Genomic DNA, 17,820 nt, shown 5'->3' with positions numbered 1-17,820 from the left:
GGGAACCATCAAACGATCCCTCCCCTGTCATCCATTTCCAGCCTCTGACAAACAGACTAGGGACACCCATCCTGGCTAATAGCCAGGGCTCGACAAATAATACAATCGACTTGCCCATGGCGAGTAGATTGTAACCCGGAAGAGCTGGGTTCGGGCGATCTGCGCATGCGCAGAATGATCTGCACATGCGCAGATCGCCAGACAGCGCGGCTGGCAAGTGGGGCTCGCCGCGGTTCAGCGAGCTCTGCTAATAGCCATTGATGGACCTAACCTCCATGAATTTATCTAGTTGTTTTCTGAACCCTCAAAGTCCTGATCTTCACAAAATCCTGTGGCTAGGAGTTCCACGGGTTGATGATACATTGTGTGAAGAAAAACTTCCTTTTGTTTGTTTTAAACCTGCTACCTATTAATTTCATTTGGTGACCCCTAGTTCCTAGTTATGGGAACACGTAAATAACTTTTCCTTATTCACTTTCTCCATGCCAGTCATGATTGTATAGGCCTCTCTCCTATCCCCCTTTAGTCTCCTTTTCTAAGCTGAAAAGTCCCAGTTAACTATAACATTTTGAGATCTGATTAACTGTCTCCCATACTTCCACAGTGAGAATAAGGAGCTATGTATGTGCTGGCGCAATATTGGTAACTTGTTACTTGGCATCCTCGCTATTAGAAAAGGCAGAGTGACTTTTTGAGCAGCTGGATGTTTTTACATATACTAGAGTGATATAGCGGTTGCTTCTGCCCACCTCAACCTTTATCCCCTCCCCCCCCAAAAAAAGAAATAGATCCCCTCCCTATTCCCCAAACATTTTTGATTCATTTGAAAAGGAAGCGTTCATGTTTTAAGGAAGATAAATCACTCCTGGTCCATCTCATAAATCACTGCGGGCATGTCTTTCCTTCTTCACCTCCCCACATTAGCTATGCTTCAGTGAAAAGACACCCTGTCAATCAGGGGCTACAACACGATAACTCAGAGGCTGAGGATGAAGAAAGAGGGAGTTTCTCTCCTTACCAGAAAGGAAAGTGGAACAGTGGGTTGAGGAGGAAGGGATAAGTCACATTGATTTTGTGGGCATTTAGGTATTTCACTTCCCAAATAAATATTCATTTGATTCCTAAAAAAAGCCTCTCCTTTCGCCCCAGGTGCACTAAACACACCAATAGAAGATCCAGAATAAACTGGGATAGTCTGGATTCTTTGTACTGTACCATCCCTACCTAGCAGGTTTGAAAATTACCTCAGGTTTATACACAGTACCTGTTACTATGATCTCTAAGCACTGCTCAAGGGACGTCAACATTGTGTGCCGCATCGCTGTCTAGTGCGGGGCTACTCATCACGTGGCCCGTGGGCCGCATGCGGCTCGCAGCCCATTTGTTTGTGGCCCGTGGTGAGGTTTGGGTTTACGGTGGGGCTCAACACACGGCCCACAAGTGGGATTCTTTGAACGTGGTCTCCACTTGTGGAGCATGCTCCACAACGGCGAGGCATCTCCCAGGTGGGTGAGCACTGAAAGATGCAAGCGGACGGGCTGGATGGAACAGACAGGTACAGGGTGTCAGTGTTTCTAGCCCCCAGGGAGGAAGTGCCGGGAGCACCAGGGCATTGTGGGAAGTGCTTTGTATTCATGCCCGTCAGCGTGAAAAGCTATTTGCATATACATTTTCATATAAATGCAACCACACTAAAGTTGTGGCCCTCGGCATGTGTTGCGAGTATCATTGTGGCCCCCGGGGCTTCCAAAGTCTAGTAGCCCTCCTCTAGCGACTGGTTCAGAAAGAGGACAACAACCTACTATTCCTGCCAGCTAACTGAATTACTCCTCTACGGTCAAGAGAGATACACCAGTGCTATGGGGCTGAAGGTGCAGATTAAAAACCTGATGCCAACCCATGGCAGAGGTCATGGTACTTCTATCCAGATTCTTAGGAAGACGACATTTAGTAGTTAAAGAATCCAACTGGGAATTCGCAAATGCAAAGCCTAGCTCTGACACGTCACTTCCCTATCTGCGGGGCAATATGCAGCGGAGTCATTTTGAGAATACAGGCGACCCAGAAGGATGAAGACTTTACAATCCCGCTCTACCCCAGCCCAGTCTCTCAACACAACATTAGCGGCAATGCTGAACATTCTCTCTTCCCACTTCATTCACAAGGGTGTCTTGAATCGGATTCGCTGGAACAAACCCTCCTCACCATGCTATTTCTCCGGCCCTACAGATCAGAGCTAATTCCCTTCCAGCTGTCCCATTCTTTAGACACCAATGCAAGGACCCTTACTGGTCCCAAGATGCTGCAGGCTCAGGCTTTGGCTTTCATACTGGCTAAATGACACTGATTAGTGGTCTAAAACCTTTGTAGTCGTTCAACAGAGAGATGAACAAGCAGGAAGAAGCTAAGAGAATTGCAACTGCTTCAGACTCAGCCTTTCAGGCTAGAATATCATGGTTGATGAAATTAAACAAAGGATGTGCCCAGATACCATTGAGTTGGGCAGCGTACCAGAGTAAACGGTAAGTAGTAAAATGAAAGAGTGAAAGGATATAACCACATGTAATATAAATACATTTTTCTATGGTTTTGACATTTCAAAGTTCTACTGATGGAAAATATTAACAGGGATAAACCCACAAGACTCAGAATAAATCTTCATAAGAAAGGAGCTCTTTGTGTACAAGCAAAAACGCCTGATTATTAAGCTTACTTCACTGAATAGGATATTATACTCTACCAGATAACAAGAGAATTCAACATAAAACAGGAGATGCTTTCTCTAAAAAGAAGTCCAGGCAGGTGTATTTCAATCAGAAAAAGCTACTCTCTCCTTTTAATGATGAAAAGTTGTATTTTGAACAGGTGTCATTATGGGCACGTTGTTACAAAACATGCAACTCAAACGCAAAGGCAAATTGTATTGTCAAACCAGTTACTTTTTTAAAACAGTCAATTAATACTGATGGAGAAAACTGTAATCCCAGTTATTTAAAACCAAATTTAAACCGATAAATTTGCCTCTAATAAATCCCTTACTGTATTTTTTTAATCAATTGCTCTGTACATTTCTTTAGAGTCTTTAGGGAGCAGTTTAGGGAAGTCCCTGAGGGAGCCTGACTTCCCCTAACACTTGAAATACCTTATTTGAAAAATGAGTTCTGTTCATGACATCAACCTCATTACACCTCAGAGATAAAAGTTCTAACATCCTAAAGTTTCTACGGGGGCATTAGACAGCCAGATTTCAAAGAGCACACTGTCACTTACAGGTAGGTGTGTGAACACGGCAAAGGTGCTGCGCAGGAAAGCAATGAGATCTACCAGGTAATCGCTGGCTTTGCTGCCTGCTTCAGCCGCCATCCAGTCATAATCTGCCAGCTGCAAAAACTGGTCTATCTTCTGGTTCAGATTCGTGTAAATCTCCTCCTCTGCAGCGTGGCGAGCATCCTGGGAAACAAGAGCAGACTCCTTAGAACAGGACGGGAAGGCAAGTGGCTCACTCAGGCTACGTCTAGACTGCAAGCCTCTTTCAAAAGAGGCTTTTCTGAAAGACACTTTCGAAAAAGAGTGTCTAGACTACCACCAGTACTTTTGAAAAAGCAAGCGGCTCTTTCGAAAGAGCACCCAGGCAGTCTAGATGCTCTTTCAAAAAAGCACAGTTTGCATTATATAGCGTCTTTTTTCGAAAGAGCACTTTTGAAAAAAGGCGTTCTTCCTCGTAAAACGAGGTTTTCTGCAGTCGAAAAAACAGCTGCGTCCTTTCGATTTACTTTCGAAAGGACACGGCAGCAGTCTAGACACAGGGGAAAGCCACTTTTTTTGAAAAACCCCTGTAGTCTAGACACACCCTCAGTGTACAGCGCATGCAGTCCCATGCCTTAGGGCAAATCGCTCTACACTAGTAACACAAAACATAGTGTCACATTCATGGGTTGTTCTTCATTAGCATCACCTTTTTGTCCTACCAGCTGCGTAGGTGATACTCCATTTTCTATCAGTCTTGCTGATAATGCTTTTGCATTCTCCCATTAACAGCGCCGCTCCCCTTTTCTAACCAGGTAACACAGTGAAAGCAGGAACGGGGGTTATTCTGAGCCAGCCATGTAGAGAAATGTTCTAGCAGGCCCTACGGTCAGTAGTTAAAATGAAGTCTCGAATTGTAAATGTTTTCAACACATTCTGCTGGTGATCAGCTTCTCCCCCGACTAAAGAAATGCTCGCTCATGCCCTGTGGGGACCTGTGCACATAATCCTATTCAACTGCAGTGTGAGGTTCAGACTTTCGAGACCCAATATGTGATTTAGTTCCACAATTCCTGTTGCAAAGAACCGGAGTTGCATAGCTAAATCCCCACCGGCTCTGAAATCTCTGCATTAGATTCTGCAGCCTAACACGGAACTAGTGTGCTAACACCACGGTGGCACGACAGGTACTATGTCATATACCAGTGCAAGGGAAGCAGAGACAGGGGTGCTGAATGGCAAGATCAGGAGAGGGCTATTTCTGGGAGAAAGGCCAGTGCTAAGAGGCTGCATGCAGCCTTCCCCTCCTCTCCCAACCCTGGTCATTCAATGTTGCCCCCTTCGCTCTCCCCGTCAGACGGAGCGAGATGGGCAAGGAGCAGGCCCCATAGCTCAGATTGTCTGATCTCTGCAGGGACTGGAAAGCTTCCTTGACTGACACATGGTGAGTACCGCATCCCAGCCCCCAGGCTACTGGGAACCTCTGTCCCCCAGGCTCTGACACACCCCTCCCATCCCTGCCTCCAGCTCCCGTTGCATACAAGTGCATATGGGACATGAATCTCAGTAGGAGAGGCAGGCAGGCACTCTACCAGACACCACTGAGATAAACAGAAGGGTAAGAACAAAGAAGTTACAGCAATTCCTACCTGTCCCTGGACCAGGTAAAAAAGAAAAAAAAACTTGTTTCTTTACAAATCCCTCGCCTGATGTTAAACATCTCAGATACCACCAAGGTAGGTGAAAACCAGGCCATTGTTTTGTGGCTAGTGACAGTGATCAATTGTTCTCCGTGTTCACTGAAGGCAGGACAAGAAATTATAGACTTAATCTACAGCCAGGGAGATTTAGGTAAAACATTGGGATTTTTTTTTTTTAAACTTTCAGGGTAGCAAACTCTGGAACAGGCACCCATGGGAAAGCTGTGGAATCCCCATCCATGCAGGTGTTTAAGAACAGGTCGGAAAAACAGATGGACTAAGTTTGTTTAGTCCTCCCTCAGTGGAGGGGCTGACCACAATGACTTCTCAGGGGGGTTTTCAGCCTCACTTTTCTATGATTTCTATTGCGGTTACTACCGTCTTCTTATAACCTAGAAATTACACCTATGTAAACTCATGGCCAAGAGAGCTGTCAAACAACTGCTCAAGAACAAATGCCGACAGCTGGGATACAAGAAAACGTTGGCTTGAACTTTGGTGAACACGATCAAACTTGCTCAGTTGTATCCATTGGTGTACTATAGAAAAGAAAGTCCAGACTGGTGGTGTTTTACTGTATGAGTGCAAAAAAAACAAACCTGGCAACCGTTTTTTCCCCAGCATCCTGCTATTTTGAAAGCTGCATGTTGTGTCTTCCCTAGATTACTACCCTGCTGATATTAGCTCACCATTTCACAAGGCCGGGAAGCTTTGCTCTTTGAGAAATAGTCAGTGTTGTCATTTGTGTTCTCAAAAGCTTGTCCGCACACCCCGCTGAATCAGATACATATACTGTGAGGCAGTATACTTGCTACCTTTTGCTTGTATGAAGGAACTATGCACAAGGGGCTGATAAAATGCTTCAGGCGTGGCAGACACTTGCTGCTGATCTGGTGGGGTGGCTTTTGAATGCTATAGCAAAAAGGAATCATATGCCTGTGGAGCCCATACTAAGGAGAGACTATACCCTAACCTTTGGAACGTTATATATGTGACTAACCTGAAAGCAACTCATTGGTTTGTTTTCTTTGCTGCTTTGTGACTGTAGAGTTGATGGTAAACACTAATGGCAGAAATGTTTTTTGTGAAAAAAGTAGCATTAAATTAATATGAAAAACAACACCGACTTTATAAAATCTTTTAAAAGATTAGCGGAGAAGTTTCCAAACATATTCTGCATGGCAAGAGTACCTTTGGAGCATGCACAGCCCTCAAAAGCTGTACCTACCATCAGACATAATCCGCAAAACACCCCAACGTTATGATTGTCTCACCTTAAAGGTGGTGGTGCCATAGAGTTTGGTAGTATGGACAGTCTCCGGGAGCACGTTGGTGATATTGGTTATGAATTCTTCTAGGAACTTGCAGGATTTCTCCAAATGGGTTGTATTTATAATGATCTGCACCAGCTGTGAAGGCAAGGAGATGTGTTCAGGCATGGCTTGCGGTTCTAAAGCAGGGGATGTGCTGGGATTAATGGAGGTCAAGCCAGGGTGATCTGTCATCATGCTGACACTGCGCAAACATACTGTACCTTGCTGACGGCTACAAGGAGACTGACCTGTTTTAAGAGCATCTGAAATTTCAATAAAAACCTCACACTTGAGAAAGTAATTTCCCATAACTGTTGCTACCACCACAAACGACTATAATTAATTTTATAAACTCTTTGTTCATTTGAGTACAGTTCAAATATCATTAAAATACAAAGGACTACAAAAGAAAACATATTTCTGGTCTGACAGAGTACCTGCTAATAAACCCTAAATGCCCTTATTTTACAAACGAAGCCATGGTTGGTTCGGTGATAACTAGGAACTAATAAAATGCCTTATCAAAAGATCAGCTGAAGTTGATTCATCTCAAACATTGCAAGTCTAGGACAAAATGATCTTGCTTTTGTCTGATTCATTCAGAGATAATCATTTAACATTGCAAATAACTTTAGCTCCTTATTCACATCAGTTTCTCAGGATGGGGCCCTGTGTCTCCTTGTAAACTGCCTCACGTATTTCAGAAGTGATACAACCAATAACGGTAAGGCCAAAGAACTTTTCCATGTAACCCTGGTGTCACAAAAATACCTTCTGGGACATTTATGCTAATTTGCTGAAATATTGGATTTCCAAACTGACAGATTAGAGATGAAAGGAGAGTGCTTGTGCTTTAGTAATTTTAGAACATCGATCTATAAGTATGCAAGATCAATTGCTTTCAAGCCTCAGTGATTCAGAAACAAGCACAGTCACATTTCATAGGATGCTACTTCCTCTCCCCCTCTGCCTGTAATCAGGTAATAACTGATTTTAACAATCCCATCACGCATCTTCACGCCAGGTTTCAGTAACATCAACTAGGCTGAAGAGATGTTCATAAATGAACAATTCCAACTCCTCTTGTTATTATCCAGGCGTCCAGCATTGGTGGATAGAGGCAGATAACTTCTTCCCGGCATCTCTCTCAATGACTCGACTGATTTTCGTCTCATCAACTTGATTTTGTTCTAAGCGAGTTCACATTTGTTCCCCCTTTTCATCTTCCCTTTTTCTTAAGTTTAAATTCTTCTTGATTAGTCTAGCCAGCCTGTTCTCTAGTAGCTTGGTTCCCCATCTACAGAGATGGAAGAGGTCATCCAAGTTCATACTCCCCATCAAAAGTCGACCAATGTTCCACATCAGACCCCTCTAACTTTACACCAATTACTTAGCCAGCAATTCATCTCCAGAATCATCTCCCTTGTGTCATCCTTTGTTCATGGGATAGAAAGGGTCTCAGAAGAGCTCTTGAACAGTTGTCTCCTCCAGCATCCTTCCGAGTTCCTGGAAGTCATCTATTACCTGGGAGGTATCCCGCTACACAGCGTCATTAGAGCCAATATTCACTACTGCCGGTGGATCTTTCGATCGTCTTCAGAAGCTTACCCCAATCTTACTCACAAATCGCGTCTTGGCTTCTGGAAGACAGCACACCATCCCATTGTCCATTTGGGTCTTGCAGAAAGCCTTATTTTCATTCTCAGTATAAAATCCACTCCAGGATTGTCCTGTCTTCAATGGATGGTTGGAGATCTCTTTGTGGGCCAGTTTGATTGTCTCATGGGATGGGAGGGGCAGCTAGCCTTAGATACATCCCATCTGCCTTACATTCCATTCCACTAGCTCAGGCATGTCCAAAGTCTGGCCCACGGGCCAATTGCGGCCCGTGTTCCGGTTTAATATGGCCCCCCGGGTAATTTGGCAATATCTATCTTTTATGACCCCCAACGAATCCATATGTATTGAGATGCAAAATCTCAGTTAATGTCAGTTAATGCAAAATCTCAGTTAAAATCTCAGTTAATGTCAGTTGGTCTAAATCAGTTATAAATATATTTGGACACAACATGTATACTTGGTGTTATGTTCCTGTTCATATTTTTTGAACTTAAAGTTGACAGACAACCTTTATTACCAATAATATGTAATGTACTTTACAATGTTCCTGACATATATTTCAGCTTCCTGGATTTTTTTTTCATCTGGCCTTCAGATATGAAAGGCAGAGTGATTTAACACCTGTTTAGATTTGTCATCCATGTGACGAAATGAAAAGTATGCCGTTTGCAATAAACTTTGCATAAAATAGTTAATTTGCATTTAATGGTTCAAAGAATGTCAGGCAAAATGGTCGGCCCTCACGCACGTTCACTTCATCAAATCTGGCCCTCTTTGAAAAAAGTTTGGACACCCCTGCACTAGCTGGATCCAATTCCTTGTGGTCTTCTTCCCTGTGGTAATCACAACTTGCCTATCCTCATTTGCATCCAGACATGTAACGTGAGCCCGGTGCCTCTTGCCTCTGGATACCAGAGAGAAATCTTACCACCTCCTAAGCACCAAACACACAGGCTCCTTGATGGTCAATTCCTTTTTTTCCTTGAATCTGTAGTAATCAGGTTTTCCAAATCTGATTGTCCAGCTTAAAATAATAGCTCCTCTCCCCCGCCCTTCTAATCCCATGTCCCCTCTATGCATTTGTTTAATCCCCCTCTTCACTGCTACAGGCTGCTCCATGGTCCTTTGTACCTGAGTGGGAGATCAAAGCACACAAGGTTTTAATTGGTGCTTACTTGGAATACTGGGCAAATCCGTGTTTTCATCAATGCGAATAATCTCGCCACCAACGCTGATTGTGACTTTTCCACGTCATCCTGCTTTGTGTGGTTCTCGCCCCTGTCCTTCCTTGAATCTTCCATAAAGGATCCACCCAGTGAGCTGGAGGCCTTCCTCTTGTTCTTTTTACGTCTCGTGAACACCAGTGAAGTATATGGGCTGTCCATCCGTTGTCTCATTCTTGCTACATGGCCAGCGCATCTCCGATCGTACATAACTTGGATGCTTCTTGTGCACAAGTCATTGATAGTGACATGCTATAGCCTGCTTACACCCACCATGTGTCAGTGTTGCACAAATCAATAAAAAGAAGTGTGACGGTCTCCACTGCAGTCCCGTTAGTATTTATATGGTTTAGCAAAATGATGACATCAGGCCTCCACCAAAATCCATCCAAAAAACCATTTCTATAAAATGGCCTCGTACTGTCCTTACAGGAACTGTGGTTCTTTGAGATATTTTTTCCATATAGATCCCTCTTAGGGTACACGCAGGCAATATCGGAATCTTTGACCAGCAGTGTCCACTGGGGCTGTGACTGTGTCCTGCGTGTCTTCCTGCCCCCGCCCCTCCTCACCTATAGAGCAGCCCCAACCATTTCCCAAATCCACTGCTAATTCCATGCAGTCGGAGGAGGCGTATCTGCTAGTTGGTAATCCAGTCCCCTGCCCTCATGGCAGGACCAAATACTGTCTAGACCATCCCTGATAGACATTTATCTAACCTGCTCTTAAATATCTCCACAGATGGGGATTCCACAACCTCCCTGGGCAATTTATTCCAGTTTTTGACTACACTGACAGTTAGGAACTTTTTCCTAATGTCCAACCTAAACCTCCCTTGCTGCAGTTTAAGCCCATTGCTTCTTGTTCTATCCCCAGAGGCCAACATGAACAAGTTTTCTCCCTCCTCCTTATGACACCCTTTTTGACATCTGAAAACTGCTATCATGTCCCCCCTCAATCTTCTCTTTTATAAACTAAACAAACCCAATTCCTTTAGCCTTCCCTCATAGGTCATGTTCTCTAGACCTTTAATCATTCGCGTTGCTCTTCTCTGGACCCTCTCCAATTTCTCCACATCTTTCTTGAAATGCGGTGCCCAGATCTGAACACAATACTCCAATAGAGGCCTAACCAGCGCAGAGTAGAGTGGAAGAATGACTTCTCGTGTCTTGCTCACAACACAGAGTAGACTTTGGTAACAAACTAATATCCACTGGTCTGAACTCAAACCCATCCTGAGAAAACCAGAGAAGGCTGCAGTAAAAAGGAGGGTAAGGAAGATCTTCCGGTGGGATCACTACATGGCTATCTACATGAACGTCAAACATGCTGTCTGGAAGATGATACAGGGGTTGGCGTTAATAGAAGAGGAGGGGCTGTCTTGTGGAAGGAGCTAGAGATTTACTTTTCCAAGCTATACTTCCAAAAGCTCCCAGGTCATGTAGGCACAGCTTGGAAGCATTACTTGATCTGCGTGTCTCCCAGACACATATAGAGAAATAATTTAAATGATTCTTAGACCTTCCGATGAAAAAATGCAATGCACCATCATTTTATAAACACTGGCCAAGTGTTGTCCTACATGAGAGCGAGCGTCAGGATGAAGAGCAGAGAAATAGGATTGAGACAGTGCTAACATCTTTTCCTACTTCATCCTGACTGAAATGGGGAAAGAATAGTTACCCATTTAGATCAAACAAAACGTGGAGATGGTAATATGAGCTTTTGTGGGCACAGCCCACTTCTTCAGATGATTGGAGTTTTGGATGATCAAAACTCCGGTCATCTGAAGAACTTGGCTGTGCCCACGAAAGCTACATGTTTTGTTAGTCTATACAGCGCTGCCAGACCATTTGTTTTTGAAGTTTATCCTGTACAGACTAACTCAGCTACCCCCTGAAGCTTCCATTTAGATCAGAGTAGGAAAAAAAAGGGGGGAGGAGGTGAATTTGCTGCTCAAACTGTACATTGGTAAGTTGTACAGAGCAGGAGGGTGACACCAACCTTAATAAGAAGAGCGCCAAAGCAAAATACCATAGGCAGGCAGCTCCTGCCAAATGGGACCTTTATTTTTAATTGGTGTCATTAAGTCTGAACTATCATGACCCATAGGCATTTCCTGTGGAATCCCACTTCAGTTTCCAGAGGAGCAGTGCCAACGCAGCTGGATAAACCCTCCACCACTTCCCTCTCTCAACCCCATTCATTTTTTTCTCCTGGCATCACCTTTCCCACAACTCAGAGTGGAACACACACCAAATGTCAGGCTCTTCTCTAAAGCAGGAGGTAAACAGTCAGGAGGAACTCCAGAGGTAAGTTAACCAGTCAGAAACTGATTGCTGTTCAGCGTCTCTCACATCCAATTGCTACAGTTTAGAAATATGCTTCCAAAAGAGGATGAGTTTATCTAACGAGTGGAGTAGTGGATAGTATTATAGGTTGAACCTCTCTAGTTTGGCACCCTTGGGACCTGCCTAGTGCCGAATCAGACAATTGGACGGACCACGGGAGGTCAATATTATCCAGCAGCATTACCAACACTACCACTGCTTACTCAGATGTTAGAAGGCATTTAGGGTAAGTTAGAGCTAAATAATAGCACAGAACACCGACAGCCAAGACTGGTGGCTATAAACAAACTTTATGGGTCCCTGGTAAACTTGTCCTAACCCATGAGACGTGGACATCCAGCGAACTAAAATGATGCCAAACCATCGATGCTGCCGGACCAGAGAGTGCCAGACAAGAGAGGTTCGACCTGTGCATTCCCTATTCCCAAGGATCCCCGGATGGAAGGGGGGGGTAAGACAGGAAGAATATACCTCCAAAGAGCAAAGGTACTCCCCTGAGCTAGAGGACAGCAGGACAAGGGTGAATTCCAGTTGCAAAACCGAGTGCACATCCTGGGCTAAACCCATTCTGATATGATGAAATTCCCCTAGATGTGCCCACATCTTGGTTGTATAACTGTTCCCAAAACGTAAGTCAGACACAGATTCCTTAGAGAAATGAGTGGTAGTCCGGTCTCATATCCCAATTCACATACAATCACATCAATTAAATACAGCTCTATTTTATTTACTAGGATAGTGGCACCTAGTGGCCTCACTAGAATTCATTAACTTAGGCACAGTATATAGATCCCATGTACGTGTCTTAGTTTAAACATCTACCCACATTATACAGAGTTATCATTTGAACTGAAGCGCATTTAAGACCTTTCAGACACGTCATGTTAACACCAGGATAAAATTGTTGCCTTTCCTATGGTTTGGGACGTTATTTCTAAAAGAAATACGCTCTGGGGGAAGAACATCTTTCATACTCCATGCGTGTATGGGAAAACACAATGCTGCCCACTTCACTCAATGCAGCTGTGCCTTGCTGCTGTAATACAAACAGTCATTTGGTTCACCTTACTGACATTTTTCATTCCTGTCGCAAGGAACATAATAGCCAGCGTATAAATGTGCTCTAGAACTATAAAAATTCAAGGAATTCTGACCATCAAATGACGACGACAACTGAGAAGGCAAGAGAGAAATTCCTCTCCGAGTATGAAACTCGAATTATTATAGAAATGCAGACCAGTTGCCCGTTGCTCCTAAAGAGCCTAACATTACAGTATTGGTCCCATTGCTTGTTTTGAAGCCCAGCTCAGTTTCCCGGGACAGGATCTACAAACATGACACAACGGGACACATTCTCCTGCCAGGACTAGTTTTTGTCCAGGAATGGAAGCCCTTACCTCCGTCAGCCCTGTGTTTTTCCTCTTAATAACGTTCTGCAAACAGTTGCTCAGCATTCGAGTCAGCAGCAAGTTGGTTGATTTTCGAATCATGTCGTCAACCTCCGTGGAGCTGGGAAAGGGTTCAGAAGTCAGTTTGGAAAGTGCTTCCAAGCAGAGGAAAAATCTAAGGCCCACATTGGCGTAGCACACGAACCCCCTCACAGTCATTACCCTCACTATACCCCTACCCCCCAGTGAGGCAGAGAAACACTTTGATCCCCATTGCACAGACAGATTTAGAGACTTGCCCAGTGTCACATGGGAGAGTCAGTGGAAGGGCAGGGAACTGAACTCTAGTCTCCTGAATCCCAGAGTCGTGTCCCCTTGCCTGGACTGACCATCCTCACTTCAGCGCTTGATTTACCCCATCTCCCACTGCCTTCAAATTGAAGCTGTGGAGATTTAGCACTTTTTGGGTGTGTCTACACTGCAGGGCTTAACTCAAAATAAGCAAAGCAAGTTGTGCTACGTCAATTGCATATCTTATTTTGAAGTAGGGAGCGTCTAGACAGTACTGATTTGGAAATAGAGCACCCTTCCTCCGACTTCCCTTACTCCTCGTACAATGAGGGTTACAGGAGTCGGAGTAAAAAATCATTCCACTTGACAGTACTTTGACACTATTTCAAAATAACTTTCTGCTGCATAGACACGGACTAAGTTATTTCAGAACAGCGCTCGTTCTTTCAAAATAATGTTGCAGTGCAGACATACCCCAGGTAAACCCATGTGCGCCCGCATGTGTCCATATTTATTTTTAGACTGCAGGTAACTACATTTTGTGACACTTAATACGTGGATAGGGATTAATATACATAGAACAGGTTTTTCCCTGGTGCTAGTTTTTCCTGCAATTCGTGTCACCCGAGCGGCGACATGCCATCACAGGGTATCCCCACGGGTGCGTAGGAGAACGTCCCTAGACGCGGTTCCCTTCTCCTGCGGTCACCGTTCCCGTCTCCTGTGCTCACCGCACCCAAGAGCAGGACCAAGCACACCGCCTGAGGAACTACAGGTAGAAGGGAGAGGGTGGCTCCAAAGAAGCTCTTCCCCCTGCTCAAGCCGGTGCGCTGAGGAGTTATGGAGAGCGGCCGTTGCTGGAGGCAAGATTAGCTACCCATGGGGTGTTCCACAGAGCCAGGCGCACAGCAGGGACCAGCAACTGGCAGAACAGCGGCTGGTTGTGCCACGGAGGGAGAAGACCGATTCAGACCGGGAAGAAGAGCCCCTCCACCCAGATACCCACTATGAACAGAGCCGCGCGGGGTCCCCTCCCTGCCAGCCCTGAAGAAACGTGCGCTGACTCCATTGCTCCAACAGAGCTGCAGGAACCTATTACGGTAACGCCCCTCCCCCAAGCATTCCGGCTCCCGACATTAGAGAGCCCTCCGAAGCGTGCGCCTCCGCCGCAGCCGCCTCTGAGCCTGTTTTTGCATTTGCATTACACAGAGGTTTGCATCATTCCCCATGGCGGCATTTTAACGCACAGAGCAAAGCCACGGCTCCGCTGCACACAAACACGTTTGCTCCAAAAGCAACGGGCCTTGGAATGGGTCACGGAATAGAGCGCTGGGGTCCGAGTCTCAAAACTGGCCACGTACAACCGCTCTCCCCTCCCCCCCCCCCCCCCCCCACGCACGCAGAATGGCGTACGGCCGCACTTCCAGGTGTTCATAGCTGATCTGCTTGGGCAAGTCAGCTCTCCTCTCACACAGAGACCTGATCATAGAATCATAGAATCATAGGACTGGAAGGGACCTCAAGAGGTCATCGAGTCCAGCCCCCCGCCCTCAAGGCAGGATCAAGCTCCGTCTACACCATCCCTGACAGATGTCTATCTAACCTGTTCTTAAATATCTCCAGAGAGGGAGATTCCACCACCTCCCTTGGCAATTTATTCCAATATTTGACCACCCTGACAGTTAGGAATTTTTTCCTAATGTCCAATCTAAACCTCCCCTGCTGCACTTTAAGCCCATTACTCCTTGTCCTGTCCTCAGAAACCAAGAGGAACAAATTTTCTCCTTCCTCCTTGTGACACCCTTTTAGATATTTGAAAACCGCTATCATGTCCCCCCTTAATCTTCTTTTTTCCAAACTAAACAAGCCCAGTTCATGAAGCCTGGCTTCATAGGTCATGTTCTCTAAACCTTTAATCATTCGTGTTGCTCTTCTCTGTACCCTTTCCAATTTCTCCACATCTTTCTTGAAATGTGGCGCCCAGAACTGGACACAGTACTCCAGCTGAGGCCTAACTAGTGCAGAGTAGAGTGGCAGAATGACTTCACGAGTTTTGCTTACAACACACCTGTTGATACAACCTAGAATAATATTTGCTTTTTTTGCAACAGCATCACACTGTTGACTCATATTCAACTTTTGGTCCACTATGACCCCTAGATCCCTTTCTGCCATGCTCCTTCCTAGACAGTCGCTTCCCATCTTGTATGTATGGAACTGATTGTTCCTTCCTAAGTGGAGCACTTTGCATTTCTCTTTATTAAACCTCATCCTGTTTACCTCTGACCATTTCTCTAACTTGCTAAGGTCATTTTGAATTATGTCCCTATCCTCCAAAGAAGTTGCAACCCCACCCAGTTTGGTATCATCTGCAAACTTAATAAGCGTACTCTCTATCCCAATATCTACATCATTGATGAAGATATTGAACAGTACGGGTCCCAAAACAGACCCTTGAGGAACTCCACTTGCTATCCCTTTCCAGCAGGATTTAGAACCATTAACAACAACTCACTGACTACGGTTATCCAGCCAATTATGCACCCACCTTATCGTGGCCCTATCTAAGTTATATTTGCCTAGTTTATCAATAAGAATATCATGCGAGACCGTATCAAATGCCTTACTAAAGTCTAGGTATATGACATCCACCGCTTCTCCCTTATCCACACGGCTCAAGTGATGTGCAAGTGTAACAGGGTGGACCAGGAGATGGGGCACCTCCTGCAGCAGCTGGTCCACCAGTTTTCAAATTTTTTTTTCCTCATGACCCAGTTGAAGAAAATGGTGGATGCCACAAATCGACAATGTGACAGGAATGTGGGCGGTGGGGTGGAGCTGAGGGTGTGAAGGGGGATGTGGGAGGGGGTTCCGGCTTTGTGCGTGTGTGGGGGGAAATTGGGGTGATGTGGGAGGGGCTCCGGGTAACCTGCACAGCGGGGGGCTAAGGCAGCTTTCTGCCTCTCTGGGGCCCAAAATCCAGGCTGCGTCCCCGAAGCAGCAGGTTCCCAGCCCATGGGAGTGCGGAGCTAGTGCTCGGGGCAGGGGCAGTGCACTCTTCGCTAAGCACCCACCTGCAAGCCAGGCCTGCTGTGCAGTCTGAGGTGCCAGGACAGGCAGGGAGCTGCCTTCTCCCCCCCCACCCCCACTGATCACCTGATCCCCCTGCAGCCACGAGCCCCAGCGCCCCACATTCCACCACCCAGTGCTGGGATGCAAGCCATAGCTTGAAAACCCCTGCACTCGAAGAGAGCAGCTTGTTACTGCGAACTAGCTTTAATTCAAGCGACAGGGGTGTTTGGTGCCGAAAGTCCCCTGTTCAGATCTCGCTAATTATCTATGATGGGATCAGAGGGGTCATTTTTAAAGACTATCCCCACACTGAAGGCCCTGTGGCTAGGAAACTCCTGTCCCAAGAAGTCCCGTTCCCCCTCCTCGCGCGCTCCCGCAAGGTGTAATCTTTTCTTTCTGAAGCAGGTTTTGGAAAGCGACTGAAACGTTGGCGCCTTTGATCTATCATCGGCATCGCATTAGGCCTGAAGCCACACGGCCTTTATCCCCCCGAGCAGGATGACAGGCGGCTGCTGGTGAAGAAAATCTCCAACGGGAAGGTTCAGAAACATGAATAACTGTAGGGCTGCTGGTAAATCAGCCACGTGACCTTTGGCTCCTGATGCTGTTTTACTTGACAAATGGAGAGATTACGAAGCAGAAAATGACACAGTAAACAAAAGAAAGCCTTCAAAGTTATCTCTGTCCACTCATGCGCATGGTAGCTTTGCCCAGCCGCAGAGTACAGCTCACTGAAATGTGTGTTGGCAACAGATGCTAACAGGTCCAGCAGGACTCTCTCCATCCCAGAACTCCCGACCAGAGTGATGTAATGTTTGTGCACTTCTTTCTTCTTCTTAAACCCTTGTACTCCAAGCGGAGCATAGGTCATCTACAAGTCTCCTCCACTTCACTCAGTCTTGAGACAATACTTCGAGCCGACTCCAGGAATACCCCAGTTGGGCTATGTCTAAACTGCCAGCCTGTTCAAAGACTTCAGTTTCAGTTCTATTTTGGATACGATAACGGGAGGACCTTTGGATTTTGAACCCCACAGAAATCAGTGTCTATTAGTAACAACACTATTAAAATATTCCATATTCTTTGAAAGATCTGTTTACATGACTCCCTGGTGGGTAGACTCAAAATCCAAGTAGTGTTTCTATTCTATTCAGGCTCTTACAATACACCCATCACAACAGCATCTCAGGCTACAGGTACACTACAGCAGGACTGATGCTCTGAGATCAATCCACCAGCAGTTGATTTAGCAGGTCTAGTGAAGACTCACCAAATCAACCACAGATCCCTCTGCGGTTGACCCCTATACTCTACCCCTCGAAGAAGAGTAAGGTAAGTCGATGGGAGAGTTTCTTCCATTGACCCCCAGGGATGGAGACCGTGCAGTAACTTCACCTAAGGTACTTCGATCCCAGCTATGTTATTCATGTAGCTGCAGTTGCATATTTTAAGTCAACTTTCTGTGGTAGTGTAGACACAGGCTCAGTAGCTCAGTTGCAGAATTGGCTGTGAATGCATCACAGCGAAGGCCTTTATGCCTATTCTCTCTCACACACAGTTCATTTTTAGGGTGAATATGTGCCGAGTAACCCTGGCTAATATGCATTCAGCATATT

General features: G+C 45.6%; 1 protein-coding gene across 6 annotated transcripts in view; it reads right to left on the bottom strand.

Annotated features, from left to right (window-relative positions):
• The window catches only part of EXOC6B (exocyst complex component 6B), a 468,167-nt gene that overhangs the window by 166,487 nt on the left and 283,860 nt on the right, over positions 1 to 17,820 (bottom strand). For all 6 annotated transcript variants that reach the window (XR_012904467.1, XM_075931045.1, XM_075931047.1 and 3 more), the window contains exons 16-18: positions 12,851 to 12,962; positions 6,221 to 6,355; positions 3,271 to 3,450 (exon numbers count right to left, since the gene is read on the bottom strand). Coding sequence is in view for 5 of the 6 variants with exons in the window: in XM_075931045.1 (XP_075787160.1) it covers positions 3,271 to 3,450; positions 6,221 to 6,355; positions 12,851 to 12,962 (427 nt within the window). In the remaining variant the exon portion in view is untranslated. The remainder of the gene's footprint in view (positions 1 to 3,270; positions 3,451 to 6,220; positions 6,356 to 12,850; positions 12,963 to 17,820) is intronic.

This window comes from Pelodiscus sinensis, chromosome 5 (assembly GCF_049634645.1).
Source record: "Pelodiscus sinensis isolate JC-2024 chromosome 5, ASM4963464v1, whole genome shotgun sequence".
Lineage (NCBI taxonomy): Eukaryota > Metazoa > Chordata > Testudines > Trionychidae > Pelodiscus > Pelodiscus sinensis.
The sequence above is the reverse complement of the archived record's forward strand: the minus strand, read 5'-3'. Positions and strand labels throughout refer to the sequence as shown.